General features: G+C 40.5%; 1 protein-coding gene across 1 annotated transcript in view; it reads right to left on the bottom strand.

Annotated features, from left to right (window-relative positions):
- LOC139753252 (thrombospondin type-1 domain-containing protein 4-like) overlaps positions 1–17,342 on the bottom strand; it is a 685,046-nt gene that overhangs the window by 100,873 nt on the left and 566,831 nt on the right. The window contains exons 9-11 of the mRNA XM_071669508.1: positions 4,280–4,484; positions 2,430–2,596; positions 1,576–1,756 (exon numbers count right to left, since the gene is read on the bottom strand). Coding sequence (XP_071525609.1) covers positions 1,576–1,756; positions 2,430–2,596; positions 4,280–4,484 — 553 coding nt within the window. The remainder of the gene's footprint in view (positions 1–1,575; positions 1,757–2,429; positions 2,597–4,279; positions 4,485–17,342) is intronic.

Raw genomic sequence — 17,342 nt, 5'->3', positions numbered from 1 at the left:
CAAAGGCCCAGTCCTCTGTTCTTAACGCTACCTCGCTAATGCGGGAAATGGCGAATAGTTTGAAAGAAAAGAAAAAAGATATATATATATATATATATATATATATATATATATATATATATATATATATACATATATATATATATATATATATATATATATATATATATATATATATATATATATATATATATATATATATATATATATATCTTTTTTCTTTTCTTATATATATATATATATATATATATATATATATATATATATATATATATATATATATATATATATATATATATATATATATATATATATAATCATTCTGTACAATAATGGTTGAATATATCACTCTAAAATGAAAAAAGATTTGTCCAAGTGATACAGTGGACTATGTAAAGAGAGACAGAGAAGAATTAGGTCATGCTTTACGCAGGTGAGTAAAAAGTATAGTTCTTTGCATATCATTAGCAACAGGCTACACAGAAGCTCTGGTAAAAACTGGCCGGCTGGTGGGGAGGTTGTCTAATGAGACGTGGGATATATACGTCAATAGACGTCTGAATTGGGTGGATGTGAGAGACATACGTCAGGTAAAAGAAAGTAGTAGTGTGTCCTTGAATATCTTTTACGAAATCAAAAATCTATTTTCTTCTCTCATTACGAAGATTTAGTTCTTCAGAGACCAATTTTCATTCTTGAGAACGAAAATGCAGGTGGAATCAAGACTTATCAACGACACTCAGAGAAGAACGATGGTTTACGTGACGTCTTGTGGTAAGAGAGAAGGGCCAGCTTGTGGCAACATCGTGCGTGACCTGCCAACACCTTTGGTCTCTATTGACCCCGCTTACAGAACCATCGTCAAGGAGGAGAGAGACACTAGACAGTGACAAGTGACTGGAGCAAAAGGATGTTCCCGACCTACAGGCAGTAGCCGATAGACCATCTTTGGGGAATCGATTGTTAAGATGGAGAGCATATATTCTCTCTCCCTCTCTCTTACTAGTTGAAGAAAATGGCCCTGGAGCGACTGGAGAAGACTTTAGTCTCATTGTTAGTCTCAGAAATGATACGACTTACAAGATGCTTTATGTTTTCAGACATGGAGGCATTTTTCAACTGAGGTTGGCAGTTTTGTGTAACATATAGTACAAATAAGCATACTTGAGAAATGTTAAGTTTAGCAAGTACGTGTAAGGTGGGTTGGTTATCATTGAAATCCTCTATTAGGGCGAGTGCAGGGATATGATTTTCAGGAGTTGACTGTGTGTATGTTAGAGAAATGATATGAGTATTTGTAGTGGAGAGGCCAGAGAGGGTTAAAGAGAGGTATGTTTATAAAGGCTAAATCTAGAATCATAACTGCTTTCGTGTAAACGTTTGTCGCCAAGGCTGTTTGAGTCCTATGAGACTGAAGTTTTTGTGTGAGCAAGTTAATAGAACAAGCCGGCCGTGGTGTAGTGGGCTGTAATGTGAGACGGGCCACATGGTCACAAGAGCAGCGACCTCCAGCGACCTCAGTGGAACTGAGCACAGTATTTAAGAGTAGTCCAACGGTGAAACCAGATCATGTACCTGATGGCGGGGTCCTGGAAGCGGGTCCTCCAGGCACGAGTGGGTTGAGAGGGTTATCAGGTCGTCTTCGTCGCTGGGGCGACCCCGGCACTACACTCCCGGATAAGCGCTTCGAAGATGAAGGTGCCATGGGGAGACGGTACTCGTATCTGATGCCCGGGTTGGGTGACTGGTAGAACAGCTGGCACAGGAGAGACTTGGGTCATTACTGAGAAAAATATATCAAATATCAAGATATAACTTTATAAGTGAACTTCAGTTGGCCAGAATGACTCGTACATATATTCCGCTTCATAACTCCTAAGTGATTTATAACGACCAACTGATAAGTTAGCTTCTTACATTGCTATAGCTGGTATATTCATTAATTCCTTTACATGAAAATATGTGACTATAGCCAAATCAGGCTGGTAAAACCAAAGACCATGGAAATATATCAGCAAAAGTGAAAAAGATTAAATGATTGAAATGAGAACAAAAACAGAGATCATGAAGAATTTGAACATTCCTTCAGTAAGTATACTCCTAAAAACATGTAAAAGACTAAATAGCACGAGTATAGAAAGGATGGAAGACGATTGATGAAGATAGAAAGATGGTAAGATGAAGTAACGAGCTAGAAATGTAAAAGAACAAATACCGTAAGACAAGAGTCTATCATGAAATGGGAGGATACAGGCACCAGAAACAGTGCGAAATGATACAAAGACAGTATAAAGAAAAAATCATTACATTACGAAGATGGAGGAAAGAAATATTTGAATAACTAAATGAAGTAATAGCAAGTGGTAAAAACGAGACAAAACAATAAGAAGACACTTGGACAAGGGTGGACAGACTCCGCCAGGACTCACCATAACATCAACGGGCTGGGTCAAGGGACCAATGGCCGTGACCTTGTCCCCCTGGTACCGTTCCGGCCTCTGATACGAGAAGGTGGTGCCCCCTGACGGGTAGTTCCCCGACGAGTTCACTGCCCAGTCACCGTTAAGGAAAAACTCTCCGGTCGGCTGACGAAGAGCTGCAGGGAGAATCCATGTTCGTGGGTCATACTTATATGTTCAGTACTTAAGGAGCATCACTGGACAAGTAAGACAATGACAGATATATAAAAGTTTGAAGTCCTCAACCCCTGTGAGTTCAACAATATGACTCGGGTTTAATGAGCTGGCCTTTGACCTGGCCTATAAGGCCCAGATGAAAGGTTAGGCATTCGGGGATCGTACAGCCTTGCTCAAGAACCATCGTGCTCAAGGGCATAACATCTCTTGGTCATCTGAAATGTTTAGAGAGGCAGGCGATCTGAAAGGTGTGTTTAGAATAAAAAGAATATATTTAACGTGCTGGGCAGACACAGTTTGAAAATAGTCTTTGCTTTAAATGACGCGCGTGAGAGGTGATAACTTTCTTAAAGTCAAAATATAAGCGTCTGGAGTCTTAAAGATTTGTTTCTTGTCTTACAGCGGGTCGTCAGGGAGATTTGTTCTAAGGGTAAGAGAGGTGTTTTAAGCGATATAGAGGTGAGGTCAACGTCCCAGCAATACACGTAACAATCTTCGTTCTGTGCCTCTGGTTTCAAGATGTATATACAGCAGATGTTTGAGTAGCATATGCATTATATGTATTGATTCATTCATTCACATAAAGGAAATGTTCTCTAATTTGTTGGAAGCGTTTACCACACTACCTAGAGCTGTAACTTTTATCACACTCTCTAGAACAGTAATATTAAACACTGCCTAGAACTGTAACTCGTACCACACTGCCTCAAACAGTAACATTTACCATAATGCCTAAAACTGTACCCTTTACCGCACTTCCTAGAACTGTAACATCTGCTTCACTGCCTAGCACTGTAGCACGTGCCAAACTGCCTTGAACTGTAACACGTCCCAAACTGCCTTGAACTGTAACATTTGCCTCTGCTTAGAACTGCACGACTTACATCACCGCTTAGAACCGTAACGTTTACCATACTGCTAGAATTCTATCCTTTACCACACTACCTTGACCTTTATAGTTTACCACATTGCAAACGGTATCAAGATAAAGATGATACCGTTTTTAGGTCTTTTAGGTCTAGCTCTAAAAGTTCAACCAGGCAGTTGAAAAGGACATAGAATCTCTGTTGGTAATTTAGGAAAGAATATATAACCAAAGATCTTAAAAAGATTTAAGCAAATGATTGGACAATCTAATCAGTAAAGAAAATGCTTTCGTATAAAAAGGTATTACCTATGCCAATGGAAGATTTGCCAAGTAGCTAAAAGATAAACTAATTAATTGGGAGCTCAATAAGCGAGGGTTTAACTTTGTAAGTGGAGGGATTAACCTGGTACTTAAAAGATTTATCCAAACTTGTGTCAATCTCAACTCTAAGTTAAAAAGTCCATCTCTTCCAAACATTTCATTCCTCTAAGATATTGATAATGACCAAATTGATTCCCCTATTCTTTTTATATAAGTAAAACATTTAAGATTATGCAGTATATAATGGTATGATGAGACTAGTTTAACATTTTCATTCTCATTATATTCTAATTGCTCTCCTCTCTCCTCATAGTGAGGTGTCGTTAGGAACAGATGGGTAAAACCTGATAACAAAAAATCTTGGTTACGCTCCTCCATCTGTTCAACATGTTTTAATAACGAAGATTCTCTTTACTTCTCTGAGCTTAACACTGTACACAAAGGGGAGACAGACCGAGGTAGTTCGTGGAGGGCTTGGCGTGCTGGATGGTGATGTTGGCGGCGCCACGGGGCAACGTGGCGATCAGGTTGTATCCGAATGGCATCTTGGGTCGGGAGAAGACGCCGGCGATCACCCTGCAGGTGCTGTTGTTGCCGCCGCAGTGACCACACGAGTCCAGCTGCAGGCCAGACCCCAGTACCCCGTCACATCCCACCTCCTGTGGCACATAAAACACACTTGTTGTACACCAGGTGATCAGATAGAAGAGAATATGAAATCTCACAGAACTGCATGCGACGTGGTCCATGGGACACACACACACACACACACGCACACACGTGGTACAGTAGAAGGTAATGTTACTGACCATGAGTAAGCAAGGGCCTATATGGGTTCGAATCTTGAGAGTGGCAGTTGGCCCACACCCAACTTAGGTGTTCCCCCTCCCCTTGGTGCGGCTCGATAAAAAGGTACTTTGTTTGGACTGGTGTGTGTGTGTGTGTGTGTGTGTGTGTGTGTGTGTGCACCCATAAGAGTAAAAGACACGGTACATTATGTAAGGTTAAGAGACAAGGGCAACACTGGTGTAAAACTCTCTCCCCCTAACACACAGATAATAAAGACAGATAGTAATTACACACACACACACACACACACACACACACACACACACTTTGGCTAGTTTGTATATGTGTATGTGTATATGTGTATATGTGTGTGTGTCTGGGTTTGCACACAGTAGTAAAAACATGGTACATATAAGATCCGGGCCAATGCGGGTGTAAAAGTTTTTCCCCATGATACACAAATAGCAATCACACACATTCACACACAGACACACACACACGCACACACACACACACACACACACACACCACATAAACAAAGGTTCTATGAAATTTACAAGGAAGAGTAGGAACATGTATCTTGGCTCAAATACAGAGGGGAAGGTAAAAAAAAAAAAGCAGATCTGCTGGTTCAGTACAAGATGTAAAAGAAGGAAGGAGCGCAGCAATATGCTGTGGAGTAGATATGGCGACACCCCCGCCAGAGAACATTTGTAACGTATAAAAAAGCAAGGAATGAGTGTATTAGGTAAGAAAGGAGGAACATATAACCTTTGCCAAGAACATCAACGAGCATGAGATAATTCAAAGCTTTTTCATAAATCTATCATGAGCACTTGGCTAGTTTAAGAACAGCTAATAAACTGTAGGGATTCAAATGGAACAGTTGTGGATCATGCAAAGATGTACAGGGAACTAAATGACAAGGTTAAAACCGTTTTCACAGTGGAGGAAACTATAGCGCCAACACTGGTGAAATAGAGTGTGACGTAGGTCCTGGAAATCATTGAAATGTTTAGAAAGACATGAATAGAATACTAAAAGATCTAATACTATATATGTCCACGAGCTTGATGAAATTTGTACGTGATATACAAAGAAAAAGAAATTCAAACAGCTAAAGACTACTGAGTCACTTTGAAGCTGGCTGTTTGTAATAGTGGAAGATGTCAGAAACTGAGAGATTAGTGTGGTAAAGGCTGGAAGACATACAGATAACTCAAAAAGAAAGATTTGCAACCTTCAGTATAGCTAAGGAGGTGCAAATAAGTCGTCTTCGACTTGGGTGAAATATCATTTAACCAAGTGTGTTCATAAACGTATGTGTAGCACTATCTTTAATAATCCCAACTGGCAAACCATTCCGTCAGTTAACTGTCCTGCTGGAGAAAAAGTGCTTCGCGTCATTCGCCGTAAAACTCATGCACACAGATGAAATCAGACGATTCTGGTTTATAAATAGCTTGTTATATTAAGCTTATAAAAACCTTTGAAATTTTTGTATGATTGCATTAGATCGTCTCTTAACCTTCTCTTTTCTATGGTAAATAGATTGAAGTCGTTCAGTAGGCTGGCATGGGATTTATTCCCCAGTCTGGGAATCATCTCGACACTGTGCTGTCTCCATTGTGCTTAAGTCCTTATTCATGCTCGGTGATCAGAATAATGGCTATTCAGCAAGCTGGTCACAAATCCTGCATTAGACCAAAACCAGTATATGGTCTTGAGGTTTGATAACGGCACTTATATCAAAGCTCAAGAACCAGGAGTAAAAGTCCAGAGGAGGGCAACAAAGATGTCATCTTATTACTAAAACTGAGTTACAAGAAAAGGATAGATGCCTTGAATTTCTCCAACACGGAAGAATGAAGAGTAATGGGTGATCTGATTTCAGCCTTTAAGCTCTGAAACCAGATTGATGACGTATACAGTGAAAAGTTCTTCGAAAGACGCAGACAGAACACTCAGATTTGATATAATGAAATCAAGCAAGATTCTTGTTACAAAATACGTATATAAGGAAGTGCTTTTGTATTATAAGAGCGAAGGATGACTGAAATAAACTGGACTGTATACAAAGGTTTGAAAAATTGTATTATGAAAGGGGAAGTTCCGGGGATGGGGTCCCTCGGACGTACATTTCCCCTCTCGTCCTGCACATTTTGATAATCACACATACACACACACACACACACACACACACACACACTAACAAACGAGCAAACACACACAATCACACGACCCTTCTTGGTGTGATGGCTAGCGTTATTGCCCGTGAGTCAGAAGGCCCAGCCTGGGTTTGGGTTCTCTAGGATTCGAACTCTAGCCGCGGCCTTCGGCTCACACCCGACCTAGGCGTTCAATCTCCCGTCAGAGCAGGTTAAGGTGTTGGTGTGTGTGTGTGTGTGTGTGTGTGTGTGTGTGTGTGTGTGTGTGTGTGTACACAAAGCAAGGAAAGTAATGGTGTACACACACACACACACACACACACACACACACATGCTTGACAGTTGATGAAAACCCTTGATAACTCGATCTCAACACTGAATATGTAAACATAAATCCCAAACCAAGTCATCCTAACACTTTATATACAAGCCTCAGTGTACAGAGGGTGTCATCCCATTGTCCTATAAAAGAACTGTGAGACAGAGCCCGTCAGAAGACAATAAGGTCATCATGATAACGTGTACGTCATCACAAACTGAAGACAGAAACCTTGGGATGCCATACAAGCCCCACAGGTCATCATGACATTGTATACAGGAACCCCATTGTACCAACCCAACAAAACAAGTAATCATAACACTGTATACAGAAACCTCAGCATACCGTTATGAACCCATAAGTCATCATCATTATCTTGCAATATCAGGATACTATCCTAACCCGTCAGATCATCATGACACTGTATACAGCAACATCAGGACACCATCCCCATCTCACAAGTCAACATGACACTGTGTACAGGAACCTTAGGATAAATACCGTCCTAACCCCACCCGTCATCATGACATTACTTACGGGAACCTTTAGATAAAATGGCATCTCCTCAGGTCATCATGAAATCATACAGAAACACCAGGATATCATATCACCTTCATGACCGTAACCTTAGAATAACATATCAGCCTCACAAGCCATCGTGACACTGTTTATAAAAACTCTCAGTACAACAGATATCTCCAGAACGTATACTATAGCATGAGACCACTAGAAAAGTCGTCACATGAAAGCAGATAAGAGGCCCTAAAGAGTACCACTTGTTATCATATACTGTTAAGGATTCACTGGACCTTGACCTGGCAAAAGCCTTTAATCTAACATGGTCTGTCCCCTCTCGACCCCTTCATTACCATGAATTTGTAACACACCATTCATCAAAAGACTGCACAGAGGATCATAGTACGCGCAGGGCCTATGGGAGGGGGGGTTCATGGGCTACAATGTACACGGGCCCGGAGGTCCAAAAGGAGGCTCGGGAATTCTTGGGATCTCAGAAAATGTTTGCTTATATTGAAGACTAGCATTCACATTTCGTGTGAGCCTACACAGTTAAGATATTCTTAAAGAACATAGTATAAAACCGTAGTGGATAAAAACAAGATGACTAATGGAGAAAGGAAGGGGAACCGAAAGAAACTTTGTACCCTTTGATAAAATTCCTCTCAGAGGCCCTGCGTAGCGAACATAACAGTAACACAAAGAGCTTCTTAACAGTGTGTATGATCCACCTAGTCCCAGTAATGTGGAAGTCATAGCACTCGACAAGAGTATCAGAGAAGCAGAGTTATCATGCACTCTTCGAGCATCCCGTAACACTTCAGTAATACATCATATTCGAAATAAGATTTGGTTAGTTGAATTACTTTTTTTCCTTCATTTACTGCATTTGTGAAGTATCATGAAATTGCTTCACAATTAGCTACTTAGGCGTCATTTCAGTTGCCTGGCTAACTCACTACTTACTATCGTATTCCCAGATTAATAACCTTAAACCAAATGCATGCACTTCAAAAGGGGCATGTGACCTCGGACGAAAGGGGTGTGGCTGCATTTACTTTTGACTAAGATGCATGGTAGTGCTGGAGAGCAGAATATGATAATAATGAATGATGAATGTAAGCAAATGGGAAGTTGTAATCACTTTTCAAAGCGACAACAGACATATTAGGTTTGTGTAAGACCTTTAAATTGGATGGAGTGAAGGGGTGAAATTTGGCCTTCAAGATGATACAGATGCCTATACAAGAAAAGATGAGGCATTTTGATAAAGGCTTGAGTGGTCTGCTGAACCGATTGCATATGTGCTGTGTAACGATAGAGAAGAAAAAGGTTTAGGATGCCCCCTGGAGAGACGCTGAACGAACAATTCAGGAGGTAGATTAAGGAGAGAAACTGTATTATGGATGACTTAAATGTATGGATGAGGGGACCGGGTTCAGTAGGTAATAATAGGTGGGTATGGGATCACAGTTATATATGACAATGGTGAAAGAATACTTAAGTTTTGTGCATAAGGAGGAATGAGTGTTGTAAAAGCATATCATAAACATATATATGTTGGGACATAAGCAAGAGATGGTAAACAGGAGTATAACTGATTTCCTTTTGGTGTAAAGGAACATTACAGATAGTGTGCATAATATAAAGTCTAGGAGAGGGTTGGGAGATGGTACGTCATATATGATAACATGTAGAATAGTCTTTTACTGCAGGTAATATAAGACTATAAATATGAGTGGAAAAAGAAAAGGAAAGGAATGGAAAGGTAGGGAACGAAAGTGAGAAACTTACCCTCTAGGACAAGTTATCCAAAAAGCTGAAAGGATCCAAAATAGTGCAGATTGAACTTAAGCAGTTTAAGACTGCTTCACTGAAGGCTGCTAAGTTATAGGTTTGTTGAGCTTACCTGGAACATTGTATGGGAGAGTGGTAATTAAGAGGATGGTGGCATGCACAGACGATCATATTGGGGAGGAACAGTGTGGCTTCAAGAGTACAGTATGCTCAAGTTATAAAAGAGATACGGTGCGGTGGAATCAAGATTCAAGAAACCTGGTGGAGGAAAAACAGAGGATATGGAGAAAGTTGAATCCCCCAAGCAATAATAATAATGAAAATGGCAAAGAGTATAGAGTACAAATCCTTAATCGAATATGAAAAGATGTATATCAATAAAACGAAAAGAGATTAAGATCTCGCAAGAAAACATGACTCAAATTTTATGAAAGAATGACAGTATTCCGTAGGGAGGTAAGTGAGAACAGACGAGAGGTATGTGTAAGAAGTAAGAATATATCAGATAAGTCTGGAAGGAATGCCAGTATGAGAAGATCAGTTTGTAATGGATGAAAATGGAGAACTATAGAGAAGGAGGAAAGAGGAATGTGGGGCAAGAAAACATTTCAAATGAGGATGCAAGAAGGTAATAAAGCTCTTAAATAAAGAAAATATGGGGTTATAAATGAGGTGGTGAGCAAAATGAGGAAATTGAAGGTGAAACTGTTGTGTAGTGGCTCGGGAAAGTGAGTAGGGAAGCAAGGAAAAGTGGTCAGATGCCTGATGACTGGATGGAAGCAGCATTTATCGCAATGTGTAAATCAAACGGGAAGTAAAAGTGACTGTAGCTATTATTGAAGAATAGCTTCTTCGACCTAGTTGGCAAGGTGTAGAACATTGATTGATCGTATTACAGACATTTCTGAACCCCTATAGGTAAAGGACATTGTGAATTTAGGAAGGGAAAAGAGTGTGTAGATCAGAATTTGCACTACGTAGGTAGTGAAGATTTCAGAGAATAAAAAGTCGTTGTAAGTAACATTTATGGGTTAAGGACTCCGCAATATCATGGTATACATGGAAAATTTCTGAATGCTGTTAAGAGCTTTTGTAGTGGATTTAGTGCGTCTTTAAGAGTAACTGGGGGTATGAGTAAGTGGTCTGGAAAAAAAGATAGTTGGTAGTGTGTTAAGGTAGTGTGGTGTCCCCATGATTGTCTAATGTTTTAATGGATGAGACAATGCGTGAGATGCGATCGTTGTGGTCATACTTAACTAAGGAACAACAGAATAGAAGAAGCCGCAGATGTCGTATGTAGATGATGCTGTGTTATCAGTTCAATCAAAAGTTTGATGCCGATTTAATGATACATGTAGGAGGAGGACGCCAAAAGAGAATGGCAATAAAAGTATAAGAGACGGGAAATCACAGTGGGACATCAAGATCTTAAGGTAAACAGCTGAATCGGTCCAAATGTGTAGGAGCAATGTTTAATAAAGATGGCGCAAGAAAACATGAAGTTAAAAGAAGAGTCAGACAATGGAAGAAAATTTAGGTGCAGTAACATCCTGGTGTATAGACAATGATTCAAGAGCGGAGTACGCAATAGGTTTGCCTGAAGGAACGCTTGTCCCAAAGCTGATGTATGGCAATGAAACCTTATTGTATATAGATCAAGATGGAAAAAAATACGACAACAGAGATGGATAACTTCCGTAGTATATTCAGAATTAGGAGGCTAGATAGAATATAGAATTAAGACTTGAGGTTATGTGATGTGAAGTCATAAAAGAGGCACATACATGATAAGTCTGATATGTAGGATGGTATGGCCTAGGACAGATGACAGGTCTGTCAGGCAGATATGCAACAATGTAGAAAAAGCACAAGGAAGAGAAGTAGACCTCAGAAGAGATAGATATATGTAACAAACGAGCAGATTACGGCTAGGAATGCTATAAATGAAGATGTATGCAGGGAAAGGATGCAATGGAGGCGTTCTGTGCTCGGAAGTGGTATGAATGAAGACAGTGGCCTCACTTAATGAATCAGTTTAGTGTATAAGTGTGCAACTCCTTCTTAACCACCGTGGTATGAGTTGATGTGTTAATGATGTTCGGAGGCTGGATTCACTGTGTACTTGATCAACCATCTTCAACTGGGAATAGCCGACGATGACATAAAATTATCAAACAAGCTACCTTAAAAGTGCCCTTGAAACATTTTCTGCGGAAAATAAAAAAAAAAAAATCCATAGCTAGTACCGGAAAATCTCTTGCCAACCACAACAGAGAGAAACAGCAAGGATGAACAGTGGTTGGAACACTGGTAAGAAATTCGTTCTTCAGAAAATTTCCTCTTTGAACCAAAAAGTTTTCTCCACAGCCGTCAGTCAGTCCGACTTTACCTATATCTGATGGTCAGGCAGAACTAAAAATCTGAACCAGTTCTGGGATGACATGATGCAGACGGTAAAACATTAGGAACAAGACGACATCCATTCATGTGACACACAAGGACCAAAAGTGACATTATCTCTAGACGTTTTTTGGCTCCTTTGGTACAGTTCAGCTGCAACAGCAGACGGAAGGTTGTTGATCGTGGGAGAGATGCTGTTGGGATTATCATCAGCTGAATCTGACAAGATGCAAGATTAGATGCTGGATAATACGCACCATCCGGGGACGACGTTCTCTGATATAGCAGAAGAAATGGAGGAGAAAATCCAGTGACGTCTCACTGAACAAAATGATAATATGAAAGCTTTCATTTGTCTATATGAATACATATATATATATATATATATATATATATATATATATATATATATATATATATATATATATATATATATATATATATATTCTTTTTTTTTTTTTGCTTTGTCGCTGTCTCCCACGTTTGCGAGGTAGCGCAAGGAAACAGACGAAGAAATGGCCCAACACACCCCATACACATGTATATACATACGTCCACACACGCAAAATATACATACCTACACAGCTTTCCATGGTTTACCCCAGACGCTTCACATGCCCTGATTCAATCCACTGACAGCACGTCAACCCCGGTATACCACATCGATCAAATTCACTCTATTCCTTGCCCTCCTTTCACCCTCCTGCATGTTCAGGCCCCGATCACACAAAATCTTTTTCACTCCATCTTTCCACCTCCAATTTGCTCTCCCACTTCTCTCGTTCCCTCCACCTCCGACACATATATCCTTTTGGTCAATCTTTCCTCACTCATTCTCTCCATGTGCCCAAACCATTTCAAAACACCCTCCTCTGCTCTCTCAACCACGCTCTTTTTATTTCCACACATCTCTCTTACCCTTACGTTACTTACTCGATCAAACCACCTCACACCACACATTGTCCTCAAACATCTCATTTCCAGCACATCCATACTCCTGCGCACAACTCTATCCATAGCCCACGCCTCGCAACCATACAACATTGCTGGAACCACTATTCCTTCAAACATACCCATTTTTGCTTTCCGAGATAATGTTCTCGACTTCCAAACATTCTTCAAGGCTCCCAGAATTTTCGCCCCCTCACCCATCCTATGATCCACTTCCGCTTCCATGGTTCCATCTGCTGCCATTTCCACTCCCAGATATCTAAAACACTTTACTTCCTCCAGTTTTTCTCCATTCAAACTTACCTCCCAGTTGACTTGACCCTCACCCATACTGTACCTAATAACCTTGCTCTTATTCACATTTACTCTTAACTTTCTTCTTTCACACACTTTACCAAACTCAGTCACCAGCTTCTGCAGTTTCTCACATGAATCAGCCACCAGCGCTGTATCATGAGCGAACAACAACTGACTCACTTCCCAAGCTCTCTCATCCCCAACAGACTTAATACTTGCCCCTCTTTCCAAAACTCTTGCATTCACCTCCCTAACAACACCATCCATAAACAAATTAAACAACCATGGAGACATCACACACCCCTGCCGCAAGCCTACATTCACTGAGAACCAATCACTTTCCTCTCTTCCTACACGTACACATGCCTTACATCCTCGATAAAAACTTTTCACTGCTTCTAACAACTTGCCTCCCACACCATATATTTTTAATACCTTCCACAGAGCATCTCTATTAACTCTATCATATGCCTTCTCCAGATCCATAAATGCTACACACAAATCCATTTGCTTTTCTAAGTATTTCCCATATACATTCTTCAAAGCAAACACCTGATCCACACATCCTCTACCACTTCTGAAACCACACTGCTCTTCCCCAATCTGATGCTCTGTACATGCCTTCACCCTCTCAATCAATACCCTCCCATATAATTTACCAGGAATACTCAACAAACTTATACCTCTGTAATTTGAGCACTTACTCTTATCCCCTTTGCCTTTGTACAATGGCACTATGCACGCATTCCGCCAATCCTCAGGCACCTCACAATGAGTCATACATGCATTAAATAACCTTACCAACCAGTCGACAATACAGTCACCCCCTTTTTTGATAAATTCCACTGCAATACCATCCAAACCTGCTGCCTTGCCGGCTTTCATCTTCCGCAAAGCTTTTACTACCTCTTCTCTGTTTACCAAATCATTTTCCCTAACCCTCTCACTTTGCACACCACCTCGACCAAAACACCCTATATCTGCCACTCTATCATCAAACACATTCAACAAACCTTCAAAATACTCACTCCATCTCCTCACATCACCACTACTTGTTATCACCTCCCCATTTGCACCCTACACTGAAGTTCCCATTTGCTCGCTTGTCTTACGAACTTTATTTACCTCCTTCCAGAACATCTTTTTATTCTCCCTAAAATTTAATGATACTCTCTCACCCCAACTCTCATTTGCCCTCTTTTTCACCTCTTGCACCTTTCTCTTGACCTCCTGTCTCTTTCTTTTATACATCTCCCACTCAATTGCATTTTTTCCCTGCAAAAATCGTCCAAATGCCTCTCTCTTCTCTTTCACTAATAATCTTACTTCTTCATCCCACCACTCACTACCCTTTCTAATCAACCCACCTCCCACTCTTCTCATGCCACAAGCATCTTTTGCGCAATCCATCACTGATTCCCTAAATACATCCCATTCCTCCCCCAAACCCCTTACTTCCATTGTTCTCACCTTTTTCCATTCTGTACTCAGTCTCTCCTGGTACTTCCTCACACAATTCTCCTTCCCAAGCTCAATTACTCTCACCACCCTCTTCACCCTAACATTCACTCTTCTCTTCTAAAAACCCATACAAATCTTCACCTTAGCCTCCGCAAGATAATGATCAGACATCCCTCCAGTTGCACCTCTCAGCACATTAACATCCAAAAGTCTCTCTTTCGCGCGCCTGTCAATTAACACGTAATCCAATAACGCTCTCTGGCCATCTCTCCTACTTACATACGTATACTTATGTATATCTCGCTTTTTAAACCAGGTATTCCCAATCACCAGACCTTTTTCAGCACATAAATCTACAAGCTCTTCACCATTTCCATTTACAACACTGAACACCCCATGTATACCAATTATTCCCTCAACTGCCACATTACTCACCTTTGCATTCAAATCACCCATCACTATAACCCGGTCTCGTGCATCAAAACCAATAACACACTCATTCAGCTGCTCCCAAAACACTTGCCTCTCATGATCTTTCTTCTCATGCCCAGGTGCATATGTACCAATAATCACCCATCTCTCTCCATCAACTTTCAGTTTTACCCATATTAATCGAGAATTTACTTTCTTACATTCTATCACATACTCCCACAACTCCTGTTTCATATATATATATATATATATATATATATATATATATATATATATATATATATATATATATATATATATATATATATATATATATATATATATATATATATATATATATATATCATTTCTATATCATTACTATACTTTGTCGCTGTCTCCCGCGTTAGCGAGGTAGCGCAACCAAGCAGACGAAAGAAAGGCCCAACCCACCCACATACACATGTATATACATACATGCCCACACACGCACATATACATTCCTATACATTACAACGTATACATATATATATATACATATACAGACATATACAAATATACACATGTACATAATTCATACTAGCCGCCTTTATTCATTTCCGTCGCCCTCCCGCCACACATAAGATGACAACACCCTCCTCCCGCATTCGCGCGAGGTAGCGCTAGGAAAAGACAACAAACGCCACATTCGTGCACATTCAGTCTCTAGCTGTCATGTATAATGCACCGAAGCCACAACTCCCTTTTCACATCCAGGCCCCAAACGCTTCACATGCCCTGGTTCAATCCATTGATAGTACGCCGACTCCGGTATACCAGATCATTCCAATTCACTCTATTCCTTGCACGCCTTTCACCCTCCTGCATCTTCAGGCCCCAATCGCTCAAAATCTTTTTCGCTCCATCCTTCCACTTCCAATTTGGTCTCCCACTTCTCCTCGTTCCCTCCACCTCTGACACATATATCCTCTTTGTCAATCTTTCCTCACTTATTCTCTCCATATGACCTAACCATTTCAAAACACCCTCCTCTGATCTCTCAACGACACTCTTTTTATTACCACACATCTCTCTTACCCTTTCATTACTTACTTGATCAAACCACAACTCACACCACATATTTTCCTCAAACATCTCATTTCCAACACACAACTGCGCACAACTCTATCTATATCCCACGCCTCGCAGCCATATAACATTGTTGGAACCACTGTTCCTTCAAACATACCCATTTTTGCTTTCCGAGATAATGTTCTCGACTTCCACACATTCTTCAAGGCTCCCACAACTTTCGCCTCCTCCCCCACCCTGTGACTCACTTTCGCTTCCATGGTTCCATCCGCTGCCAAATCCACTCCCAGATATCTAAAACACTTCACTTCCTCCAGTTTTTCTCCATTCAAACTTACCTCCCAATTGACTTCTCCCTCAACCCTACTGTACCTAATAACCTTGCTCTTATTCACATTGACTCGCAGCTTTCTTCTTTCACACACCTTACTAAACTCAATCACCAGCTTCTGCAGTTTCTCACCCGAATCAGCCACCAGCTCTGTATCATTAGCGAACAACAACTGACTCACTTCCCAAGCCCTCTCATCCACAGCAGACTGTATATTTGCTCCTCTCTCCAAAACTCTTGCATTCACCTCCCTAATAACCCAATCCATAAACAAATTAAACAACCATGGAAACATCAAGCATCCCTACCGCAAACAGACATTCACTGAGAACCAATCACTTTCCTCTCTTCTTATACACATGCCTTACATCCTCTATAAAAACTTTTCACTGCTCCTAACAACTTCCCTTCCACACCATATATTCTTAATACCCACAACAGGGCATCTCTATCAAATCTATCATATGCCTTCTCCAGATCCATAGATGCTACATACAAATCCATTTGTTTTCTAAGTTTTTTCACATACATTCTTCAAAGCAAACACCTGATCCACACATCCTCTGCCACTTCTGAAACTACACTGCTCTTCCGAATCTTATGATCTGTACATGCCTTCACCCTTTCAATCAATACCCTCCCATATATTTCCCAGGAATACTCAACAAACTTATACATCTGTAATTTGAGCACTCGCCCTTATCCCCTTTGCCTGTGTACAATGGTACTCTGCATGGATTCTGCCAATCCTCAAGCACCTCACCATGAGCCAAACATATATTAGATAACCTTACCAACCGGTAAACAATACAGTCACCCTCTTTTTCAATAAATTCCACTTCAATACCATCCAAACCCGCCGCCTTGCCGGCTTTCATCTTCCGCAAAGCTTTTACTACCTCTTCTATATTTGCCAAATCATTCTCGTTAACCCTCTCACCTCGCACAATACCTCGCACAAAACACCCTATATCTGCCACTCTATCATCTAACACATTCAGTAAAC

The sequence above is a fragment of the Panulirus ornatus genome, chromosome 2, assembly GCF_036320965.1.
Source record: "Panulirus ornatus isolate Po-2019 chromosome 2, ASM3632096v1, whole genome shotgun sequence".
Taxonomy (NCBI): Eukaryota; Metazoa; Arthropoda; class Malacostraca; order Decapoda; family Palinuridae; genus Panulirus; species Panulirus ornatus.
The sequence above is the reverse complement of the archived record's forward strand: the minus strand, read 5'-3'. Positions and strand labels throughout refer to the sequence as shown.